This window comes from Periophthalmus magnuspinnatus, chromosome 24 (genome assembly GCF_009829125.3).
Source record: "Periophthalmus magnuspinnatus isolate fPerMag1 chromosome 24, fPerMag1.2.pri, whole genome shotgun sequence".
NCBI lineage: Eukaryota > Metazoa > Chordata > Actinopteri > Gobiiformes > Gobiidae > Periophthalmus > Periophthalmus magnuspinnatus.
The window spans coordinates 18,328,676-18,340,628 of record NC_047149.1 but is presented as its reverse complement, the minus strand read 5'-3'; the positions used below and the strand labels follow the sequence as shown (position 1 = coordinate 18,340,628).

Here is an 11,953-nt window from a genome sequence, read left to right as displayed (position 1 = left end):
TGGCATTATATTATCTTGTTGAAATCCCACAATGTGCTAATGTGATTTTACTGGAAATGATGCTGTTTCAAATTGCAAATAGAAGAGGAACGTCTGAAAGTGTCCATGTGCTTCCAGCTGTACCCACGATCATCAGCTCTTTTGTGCCTCAGATGTTTATATCACAGAGACCATCAGCTCATTTGGCATTTTTAGAGGATGTTCTCTCTTCAACACATTTAAATCCATGCATAGTTCCTTTCACAAAAAATAAGGATATTATTTTCATTTGGTAAGATTACAATTGTAACACACAATGTACACATGTTTACAGTAGAGTTTAGGAGGTTGATAGTGATGTGCCGGATTCATTTGCTGTGGCTCAGTGTAGCAGCACAGCCCTCGATCTGATCTTTATTACTGCATTTATGTCAGTAGTTAATAATTTTGTCATAGAATTTAAGTGGCTGTGGTTCTATAGTGTAAATTTATTCATTACAATATTCAGACTTGATTTTGTAGCTGAACAATTTTCAGTGCAACATTTTCCCTTTTATGCAAATCTTTTTTACAGTTTTTCAGTTTTAATATCACCCCCTCAGTAACACACTGAAACCTGCTTCTGTGTGATAAATGTAAATCATCCTTGTTTGAAGTTTTGGTGTTACAATAATTGTTTATGTGGTACACCAAATTATCCTCTGTAGGGGACAATGAGCTGCTTTTTAAAGATAGGCCTACATTTAGCTGTGCATATGACTGAAAGGAACAGTGCAGGTACATCCTGCACTCTTCTCTTTTAATGTTAATTTCATGATGATTATTTGTGATTATTTATGTTCTGATTTGTTGTACAGTATTGTGATTCATACTGTGTATGAATTATGTTATACAAATAAACTTGCTTTGCCTTGCCTACATAACAAAATTACCTAAAATGCATCAGTATTTTCTGAAAAGCTTGATAGAATATTAGTTGATGACTCTGATGGCGCTTTTGCAGTCTTTGACTCGGCTCTCCTCCTCTGGTTCAGGCAAAACAGAGGCCGTGACGGGGACAGTACAGGCTCCGCAGGCTCCCGCCCCACACACACTCACAGCCCCACTCTCTCAGTCCTCCAAGCACTGCCCACTTTGTTGCTGTTTTTGGAATTTGATAGTAGGTGGAGTAAACTCTGGCACAGGTGTTTAGTTTCCCTTTAAAAAAGGGAATGCATGATGACCATTTTTTAGGTGTGAAAGGCAGACAGCAGATGTTAGAAAAACTGTTAGAACTGAATACTATTTTTGGAGGTCTTTTTTGATTGAACTATTGTGTATGTATGGATTCTGTCCTCTCTACCAATGGCACTGTAACTAATATATGTACTCCACAAAATACATTTATCACTTATTTTATATGTTCAGTTTTGGGGACTGTTGCTGTGGTAACAATGTGTGGTAACATGCTTGTCATATTTGCTGTTATTTACTTCCGACAGCTTCATGCACCGACAAACTACCTGGTTCTTTCTCTGGCCATGGCTGACCTACTTGTGGGGGCAATAGTTCTGCCTTTTAGCATACTTCTATTTGTGAGTCCATGCTGGAATCAACATGAAATACTGTGCAGAGTGAGGGGAGGCTTTGATATTATGTCATGTATATGCTCAATATTAAATCTTTGCTTCATTTCTATTGACAGATATTATGCCGTGTGCAAGCCTCTAAGTTACAGATCAAAAATGAATGTGTATGGCACTGTGGTTATGGTTTTAATAACTTGGGCAATATCTGTTTTATGTGGGATTGTCATGTCAGTTGGTGGACAAAAACAAGAAACAAGATGTGCTTTTTTCCAAAATTTAAACTTAGGAGTTGTTGGAGCAGTGGTAGCCTTTTGTGTTCCTGCTATAATAATGTTTACATTCTATATCAAGATTTTGTTTGTGGCACAAAGGCAGGCTCGCAGTATCCACAGCATGCAGACAGGAATGGGGGTGAGGAAAACGGAAAGGAAAGCCACGCGGACTCTGGCAATAGTTATGGGAGTGTTTGTGGTTTTCTGGAGTCCATTTTTCATCTGTGTTATGTATTTGCCATTTAATAATTTCAAAATTCCCCTTTCTGTGGTGGAGACGTTTAAATGCCTCGGATGGTCAAACTCGATGCTCAATCCGTTTATTTACGCCTTCTTTTACAGCTGGTTCAGATCGGCTTTCAGAATCATTCTCACAGGGCGGATATTTAAGGGTAATTACGCCAGTGCAAAGCTGCTCTGAATGAAAAGAAGTTTTGCAAATGTTAGCACCTACATCAAAGCCTTGTTGCACTTGTCAGATTATTTTTTAACACACAGGCAACATGAATCAGAAAAAAAGCACTTTTTTAACTTTTTGAAATTAAATAGAAATTTGAGGCTCTGTCGGTTGTAATAGGTCTAATTAAAATTGTATTGTGACTGTTTAATCAGAAAAATTTGCAGTATTTGACACTATAGTGATACCTATCAGGTCATCCTGATTTGGCTCCTTCACAGTGTCTGTTGTAAGAAATATGACATAACTGTTCAACTGTATGTTCAACCTGAATGACCTCTGACCCCAAAGTTTGAAGATCATATGTTTCAGATTTGAGTTGTGGTATCATAGCGATTAAAAATACTGTGTATATTATTATTATTATTATTATTATTATTATTATTATTATTATTATTATTATTATTATTAATATTATTATTATTATTATTATTATTATTAGTATTATTATTATTATTATTATTATTATTATTATTATGTTGTTGTTGTTGTTATTGTTTTTTGTTGTTACCCACAACAGACTTACTATTGTTACTGTTGTTGTCACACAAGCATCACTCATATATGTCACTCTATGCCATGTGTGCAATTTCTTACTGATATTTTATTGTGTGATTTCCCTTTGCAATTACATGTAATGTCATTTGAATGGTGTAAATGGTGTTGATCTGATCTTTATTATTGCATTTATGTCAGTAGTCAATCATTTTTTCATAGAATTTAAGTGGCACAATCAAGTACTAATATAAGCACATCACAGCTCAAATCACAGTCTTTATATTTTGCATACTGATTGTTCTATAGTGTAAATGTATTCATTGGAATATTCAGACTTGATTTTGTAGCTAAACAATTTTCAGTAGAACCTTTTTACCTTTTATGCAAAACTTTTTAATATCACCCTCTCAGTAACACATTGAAACCTGCTCGTGTGTGATAAATGTCTGTTTCACTGAATTATCACATTAATAAAATCGTCCTTGTTTAAAGTTTTGGTGTTACAATAATAATCCCCTCCCTGAACTGGCATTTTAACGTGGTGAAGGGGTTTGAGTGCCTGAATGATCCTGGGAGCTATGTTGCTGAGGGCTTCATGCCCCTGGTAGGGTCACCCATGGCAAACAGGTCCAGGGGGACGGGTCAGACTAAGAGCGGTTCAGAAGCCTTCCATGATGGGCACACCATCAAGGCTAGTTGCATCGACTGGATTGCCGTTACCGGGACGCCACCCTGGAGCCAGGTCTGGGGTGGGTGCTCGCCAGCGAGCACCTGGTGGCTAGGTCTTCCCCCATGGGGCCCGGCCAGGCTCAGCCCAAAGAAGTGACATGGGGCTGTCCTCCCGTGGACCCACTGCCTGCAGGAGGCTTCATGGAAGCCTGATACAAGGAGATCTGGGTGACAGTCAAAGGCGGGGGCCTGAGCTTGTGCGGGAGATTGAGCGTTACCAGCAAGATATAGTCGGCCTCACCTCCATGCACAGCTTGGGCTCTGGAACCAAATTCCTTGAGAAGGGTCGGACTCTCCATTTCTTTGGCATTGCCCACGGGGAGAGACGGCGAGCTGGTGTGGGCTTGCTCATTGCCCCACACCTCAGCTGCCTCATGTTGGAGTTCACCCTGGTGAACGAGAGGGTTGCGTCCTTGCGCCTTCGGGCCGGGGACAGGTCTCTCACTGTTGTGTCGGCCTACGGGCCAAACAGCAGTGCAGAATACCCGGCCTTCTTGGAGTCCCTGGGAGGGGTACTAGGGAAGAATGGACTCCCTGATCTGAACCTGAGTGGTTTTCTGTTACTGGACTTCTGTGCTAGCCACAGTTTCTCCATAATGAACACCATCTTCGAGCACAAGGGTGTCCATCAGTGCACGTGGCACCAGGACACTCTAGGTCGGAGGTCGATGATCGACTTTGTTGTCGTGTCATCTGACCTCCGACCCCGTGTCTTGGACACTCGGGTGAAGACAGGGACAGAGCTGTCAACCGATCACCACCTGGTGGTGAGTTGGATCGGCTGGCAGAGGAGGAAGCCGGACAGACCTGGCAGGCCCAAGCGCATCGTGAGGGTCTGCTGGGGACGTCTGGCGGAGCCCTCTGTCAGGGAGGTCTTCAACTCACACCTCCGGGAGAGCTTCTCCCTGATCCCGGGGGAGGCTGGAAACATAGATTCTGAGTGGGCCATGCTCTGTGCCTCTATTGCCGGCGCGGCCACTCGTAGCTGTGGTCATAAGGTCTGCGGTGCTTGTTGCATCAGTAACCCGTGAACTCAGTGGTGGACACCGGAAGTAAGGGATGCCGTCAGGCTGAAGAAGGAGTCCTATCGCGCCTTGTTGGCTTGTAGAACTCATGAGGCAGCGGACGAGTACTGGCGGGCCAAGCGTGCCGCGGCTCATGTTGTCACAGTGGCAAAAACTTGGGGTTGGAAGGAGTTCGGGAAGGCCATGGAGGAGGACTATCGGACGGCCTCAAAGAAATTCTGGCAAACTGTCCGATGCCTCAGGAGTGGGAAGCAGAGCTTCACCAACATTATTTACAGTGCGGGTGGAGGGCTGCTGACCTCGACTGGGGATGTTGTCGGGCAGTGGAAGGAATACTTTGAGGATCTCCTCAATCCCACCTTCACGTCTTTCAAGGATAAAAGCAGAGACTGGGGACCCGGAGGCGGACTCGTCCATCACCCTGGCTGAAGTCACCGAGGTGGTTGGCAAGCTCCTCGTTGACAAGGCCCTGGGGGTGGACGAGATCTGTCCCGAGTACCTTAAGTCTCTGGATATTGTGGGGCTGTCTTGGCTGACATGTCTCTGCAATATCACATGGCAGTCGGGGATGGTACCTCTGGAGTGGCAGACCGGGGTGGTGGTCCCTCTGTATAAGAAGGGGGACCGGAGGGTGTGTTCCAATTACAGGGGAATCACACTCCTCAGAATTCCCGGTAAGGTTTATTCCAGGGTACTGGAGAGGAGAATCTGTCCGATAGTTGAATCTCAGATTCAGGAGGAGCAGTGCAGTTTTCGTCCTAGTCGCGGAACACTGGACCAGCTCTATACTCTCCATCGGTTGGTCGAGGGTTCCTGAGAGTTTGCCCAACCAGTGCACATGTGCTTTGTGGATCTGGAGAAGGCATTCGGCCATGTCCCTCGTGGTGTCCTTTGGGGGGTGCTCTGGGAGTATGGGGTCCGGGGCTCTTTGCTAAGGGCTATCCGGTCCCTGTATGACCGGAGAAGGAGCTGTGTTCACGAGTGAGGGAAGGATGAAGCGTGAGATTGACAGGCAGATCGGTGCACCGTCTGCAGTGATGCGGCTCCTGTATCGGACCGTTGTGGTGAAGAAGGAGCTGAGTCGAAAGGCGAAGCTCTCGATTTACAGGTCAATCTATGTTCCTACCATCACCTATGGTCATGAGCTCTGGGTAATGACCGAAAGGACAAGATCGTGGATACAAGCAGCTGAAATGGGCTTCCTCCACAAGATGGCTGGGCACTCCCTTAGAGATAGCTTGAGGAGCTCAGTCACACGGGAGGAGCTAAGAGTAGAGCCGCTGCTCCTACATGTCAGGAGGAGCCAGCTGAGGGGGCTCAGGAATCTGTACAGGATACCTCCTGGACGCCTCCACAGGAAGGTGTTTTCGGGCATGTCCCCCCGGGGAAGACTCGGATCACGTTGGAGGGACTGTCTCTCGGCTGGTCTGGGGTCCCCGGAGCTGGAGGATGTGTCTCGGGTGAGGGAAGTCTGGGAGTCCCTGCTTAGACTGCTGCCCCCGCGACCCGGGTTCGAATAAGCGGAAGAAAATGGATGGATGAATGATGTTACAATAATTGTTTATGTGGTACACCAAATTATTCTCTGTAGGGGACAATGAGCTGCTTTTTAAAGATAGGCCTACATTTAGCTGTGCATATGACTGAAAGGAACAGTGCAGGTACATCCTGCACTCTTCTCTTTTAATGTTAATTTCGTGATTATTTGTGATTATTTATGTTTTGATTTGTTGTACAGTATTGTGATTTTAATGACTTTCTTATTCTGTCAAGCACTTTAAATTACTGTGTATGAATTGTGTTATACAACTAAACTTGCCTTGCCTTGCCTACATAACAAAATGGCCCAAAATGCATCAATAATTTCTGAAAAGCTTGATAGAATATTAGTTGATGACTGATGGCGCTTTTGCAGTCTGTGCCTCCGCTCTCCTCCTCTGGTTCAGGCAAAGCAGAGGCCGTGACGGGGACAGGCTCCCACCCCACACACACTCACAGCCCCGCTCTCTCAGTCCTCTGAGCACTGCCTTGATAGTGGGTGGAGTAAACTCTGGCACAGGTGTTTAGTTTCCCTTTAAAAAAGAGAGCAGAACAAAGAAGCACATGCACAATTAACTACAAGATGGCAATGACAGGGATTTAGTATTGACAGGTTTGGTTGCATGATGACCATTTTTTAGGTGTGAAAGGCAGACAGCAGACAACCTGTTAGAACTGAATACTATTTTTGGAGGTCTTTTTTGATTGAACTGTTTATGTATATATATGTATGGATTCTGTCCTCTCTACCAATGGCACTGTAAATAATATTTGTACTCCTCCACAAAATACATTTATCACTTATTTTATATGTTCAGTTTTGGGGACTGTTGCTGTGGTAACAATGTGTGGTAACATGCTTGTCATATTTGCTGTTATTTACTTCCGACAGCTTCATGCACCGACAAACTACCTGGTTCTTTCTCTGGCCATGGCTGACCTACTTGTGGGGGCAATAGTTCTGCCTTTTAGCATACTCCTATTTGTGAGTCCATGCTGGAATCAACATGAAATACTGTGCAGAGTGAGGGGAGGCTTTGATATTATGTCATGTATATGCTCAATATTAAATCTTTGCTTCATTTCTATTGACAGATATTATGCCGTGTGCAAGCCTCTAAGTTACAGATCAAAAATGAATGTGTATGGCACTGTGGTTATGGTTTTAATAACTTGGGCAATATCTGTTTTATGTGGGATTGTCATGTCAGTTGGTGGACAAAAACAAGAAACAAGATGTGCTTTTTTCCAGAATTTAAACTTGGGAGTTGTAGCAGCAGTGGTAGCCTTTTATGTTCCTGCTATAATAATGTTTACAATCTATATCAAGATTTTGTTTGTGGCACAAAGGCAGGCTCGCAGTATCCACAGCATGCAGACAGGAATGGGGGTGAGAAAAAGGGAAAGGAAAGCCACGCGGACTCTGGCAATAGTTATGGGAGTGTTTGTGGTTTTCTGGAGTCCATTTTTCATCTGTGTTACGTATTTGCCATTTAATAATTTCAAAATTCCCCTTTCTGTGATGGAGACATTTAAATGCCTCGGATGGTCAAACTCGATGCTCAATCCGTTTATTTACGCCTTCTTTTACAGCTGGTTCAGATCGGCTTTCAGAATCATTCTCACAGGGCGCATATTTAAGGGTAATTACGCCAGTGCAAAGCTGCTCTGAATGAAAAGAAGTTTTGAAAATGTTAGCACCTACATCAAAGCCTTGTTGCACTTGTCAGATTATTTTTTAACACACAGGCAACATGAATCAGAAAAAAAGCACTTTTTTAACTTTTTGAAATTAAATTGAAATTTGAGGCTCTGTCGGTTGTAATAGGTCTAATTAAAATTGCATTGTGACTGTTACTCAGAAAAATGTGCAATATTTGACACTATAGTGATACCTATCAGGTCATCCTGATTTGGCTCCTTCACAGTGTCTGTTGTAAGAAATATGACATAACTGTTCAACTGTATGTTCAACCTGAATGACCTCTGACCCCAAAGTTTGAAGATCATATGTTTCAGATTTGACTTGTGGTATCATAGTCATGGCCTTTGAGGGTATGGTTAGGTGCGATTAAAAATACTGTGTATATTATTATTATTATTATTATTATTATTACTATTGTTGTTGTTGTTGTTGTTGTTTATGTTTTGAAATGTATATAAATGACTCTCTGAGTAGCAGAGAGCAGTGCTCCTAGAATTGTGCAAATTTCAACACCAGGTAAATCCATTATTAAACCACTGCCTGAAAATCTACTTGTGTCCTATGATGATTATTATTATTATGATCATGATTATTATTATTATTAGGCCCGAGCCTGGGACTCCGTCCCGGCGAGGGACTCATTAAAACCGCGTCCGAAACCCGGAAAATGGCAAAAATCAAGTAGTAAACACGCCCCGACATGGCAGTGAGTGGTGTCAAAAATTAGAACTCGACGAGCTCTAATTGTCACAAAAGACCCCGAGAAAAAATAACGAAAGACGACTCGGTAGCACCACCTCAAACTTTGATTTTCATGGGGCCAATGGGAGCCCGAAACCGAAAAAAGTCAACGTAAAAATCCGAAACTCACATCAAAAAATAGTACATGTCGGGATATGACAAAAATTATATTATGGCCCCGCCCTAAAATGTACAGGACGCCGGCCATATTGGAACAAACCCGGGAACGACAAAAGTGCACACCCTCGCATTCAGGATATTTTCTCGCACAGTTTTCATCAGAAACACGTCAAATTTGGTCAAATCCCTCTAAACCCATGTGTGATTAAAGATTAACAATTACATTTTGATTATAACTTTGGGTGTGGTCAGGGTGAATTTTCAACAAAATCGCAATTTTTGCAATATTTCAATAAAATATTTATCTTTCACACATTTTTTGTTGGGAAAACGCTAATACAGCGTTTATGCACATTTGTAAGCTGAACGCAATGGTATGCAAATCAAGGCACTCTCTCACAAAATGGCTCTCTAGCGCCCTCTTCAAATTTCATTTTCAAAAATTCGTAGAAGACAATCGATTTGTCGTGGACGTGTGAAAAAATTCACAGGGGCCTTATTTGTGATGGGGCACAATGTGAGAAAGTCACATGACTGTAGCTGTTATGGTTTAGGAGAAAAATAATAGGTGGAAAATGTGTTTCCATTATTCCATTATATCTAATTGATAATCTCAAGTGCAGTTTTTCTATCCACAACTAGAGGGTGCAAACAGTCACTGACACTCCTCGCTAATGAATATGGTAATAAGGTTGGATGCTGTTATTTAATATAAGCAAGCTGCCGTCCAAGACCACCTTACTAGACATTACTTTTTTTGTGTACACTTTTCTTTCAAAACTTGTGAATGAGATCTTGATTGTTTATGTATGGATTCTGCCCTGTCTGCTATCAGCACTAACAACACCTGTGCTGATTCTCTAATAACCTTTTCTCATTATATTGTATGTGTTGTTTTGGGAATTATAGCAACTGTGACAATGTGTGGTAACCTGCTTGTCATAACAGCTATTATTTACTTCCAACAACTCCACACTCCGACAAATTACTTGGTTCTTTCTCTGGGTGTCTCTGACCTCTTAGTGGGAGTCATAGTGTTGCCTTTTAGTATTTTTTTATTTCTGAATCGATGTTGGCATCCTCAAGGAATTCTGTGCAAAATCCGAGGCGTTTTTGATATATTGCTCTGTTCTTCTTCAATATTTAACCTGTGCTTTATTTCTATTGATAGATACTATGTAGTTTGCCAGCCACTTAGCTACAGAAGTAAAATCAACGTACATGTTATTATAGTCATGATTTTGGTCACCTGGACTCTGTCATCGTTTAGTGGTGTTATCATCACAGTTTGGGGAAGAAAACGTGGAAATTCAGAAAGATGTGTTTTTTTCCAGAATGTAAGTACAGCAGTGGTTGGTGCAGTCTTCTCCTTTTACATCCCTGCTGTTATTTTAATTGGGATTTATGCAAAGATTTTCCTTGTGGCACACAGACAAGCCCGACGTATCCAGGCTGCAAAGTCCAGAGCCACTGATAGCAAAATGGAGAGGAAGGCGACTCGGACTCTAGCGATAGTCATGGGTGTATTTCTTCTCTGCTGGGCCCCTTTCTTTTCATGCATAACCTCTTTGCCTTTCAATAACTACGTCATTCCTCTGACTGTAGTGGAGACGTTTAAGTGGTTTGGATGGTCTAACTCGATGCTAAACCCGTTCATATACGCCTTCTTTTACAGCTGGTTCAGATCTGCTTTTAAAATAATTCTCTCTGGGAAAATATTTCACAAGAATTTCACCACCATAAGGCTTTTTTAGTATAGATCAGTAATGTGTAATGTGATTTTTAATGGTGCTCTGTGTAAATTTTCTGGTTCAGAGTGAGCCAACTGTTTGTCTCCATGGAAATGTTATTGCGGTATGTTATCTATGTTGCATTTATTCAACTATGGGTGTTTTATTGATTAAAAATAAATAAATAAAAGTATCTTAATAAAACTAAAACAGATCTGACCTGTAACTTGATTTGGTCACAGCACCTGCACACCACCAGAAAGGTTACACAGAGAACAACTGAATTTGAACTGTTTTAAATGTTTAATGATGAATTGGATTGTGGGTATTTTAAGGAGACATTGGCTGTGTCTCAATTCGCCAAATGCACCCTTCAAGGGTCCTTACGAAGTACTCTTCAAAAGTGTAGTTTCAAGGTTCCGGTCGAGAGTGTGTCCTCCTCAGTGTAGCCTCCATCTTGCTGAAGTGGGACAGGCCCACACCACGGACCGCACTTCCACCGCTGTCTTTGAGCGTACGATACGTACATTACGTACGTTATTTTTTAATGATTTATTATTTAATAGAAAAAAAGTCAAGATGTCGTCGTCACAGCCGTTTCTTTCTGTTTAGATTGAATATCAATAGGCAAATATAACGTTCGAGGTGATTTTTTTACTCAATTGTAGCTACTTCATAACTTAAACAAAATATACCCTGTGAAAACGTAATAACAGAGACAGAGGTAACAATATAATTTCTACATTCATAGTCTATAAACCAGAGACACTGATTAGTTGTACATATAGTGGGATATTGCAGTTTAATGGTTCGGTATTTTGTCCAGTGGCTGCACCACTTTAATAACAGTAGAGGGCACTGTTTCCCTTCTGTGCCGTGCCAGTTCTTTTCATCTGATTATTATAAAGTATTTTCTAGCAGTGCAGCGCTACATCAAGCTAGTATCTTGATTTACTAACACGAAGGTAAATGACACGTGCCCACCAGTGGTTGCAGACCTATGGAATGTACCGGAACACATGAAGATTTTGTGCACGTCTCAGGACTCTGTTCTATCCTTTCCTGAGAGTCCGTTGCTTCATTGTTCACATTACCTGTGTGCAACTCATTAAACTCTTATGACTTTACGTTTCAGTCTCTTTGTCTTTGACGCTTACAATAGAAACGAACATTCTTACATTATTCTTATTGCAGTAATAATTTTTAATGATAATAATGTCTTCTTATTGTCTAGCAATAACTGCACATTCCTTTATTCCATGTAACTCCTTTTTAATCATCAAACACACTGTACAGATCTTTATTCAGATTTAACAGTTTCATGTTGCTCTGTTGTAGATGAGGTAAACCAGTACGAACATTTGAACGTATATTGCGCAGTGGACTCCATTTTCTTCCCTTTTTTGCGTAGGCGCGGTGCATGACGGGATATAGAAGTGCGTGAAGTGTGCACGGATGCAGGCTTCGGTTACGTCTGATCTCCATGGAAACGGTGCAAAGGGAAGGGCAGGTTTGTCGGCCGCATTCAGTAGGGTGGGTTGAAATGGGACAGCCCTTGTCGTGCCGGAAATTACGTCACTGCCCTTCGAA

The 11,953-nt window shown here is 42.0% G+C and overlaps 2 protein-coding genes and 1 pseudogene across 2 annotated transcripts; all 3 read left to right on the top strand.

Annotated features, from left to right (window-relative positions):
- The first annotated feature begins 336 nt into the window (after positions 1 to 336).
- On the top strand, positions 337 to 2,240 carry LOC117392526 (trace amine-associated receptor 4-like; annotated as a pseudogene).
- A 1,361-nt stretch (positions 2,241 to 3,601) lies between these two features.
- LOC117392525 (trace amine-associated receptor 1-like) lies at positions 3,602 to 7,739 on the top strand. The gene is made up of 3 exons (XM_033990620.2): positions 3,602 to 3,895; positions 5,886 to 5,988; positions 6,886 to 7,739. Exons 1-3 carry the CDS (start codon positions 3,602 to 3,604, stop codon positions 7,737 to 7,739), a joined length of 1,251 nt encoding a protein of 416 aa, XP_033846511.2.
- Positions 7,740 to 9,442: 1,703 nt separating this feature from the next.
- LOC117392524 (trace amine-associated receptor 1-like) lies at positions 9,443 to 10,387 on the top strand. The gene has a single exon (XM_033990619.1). The coding sequence runs from the start codon at positions 9,443 to 9,445 to the stop codon at positions 10,385 to 10,387; it is 945 nt and encodes a 314-aa protein (XP_033846510.1).
- The last annotated feature ends 1,566 nt before the right edge of the window (positions 10,388 to 11,953 follow it).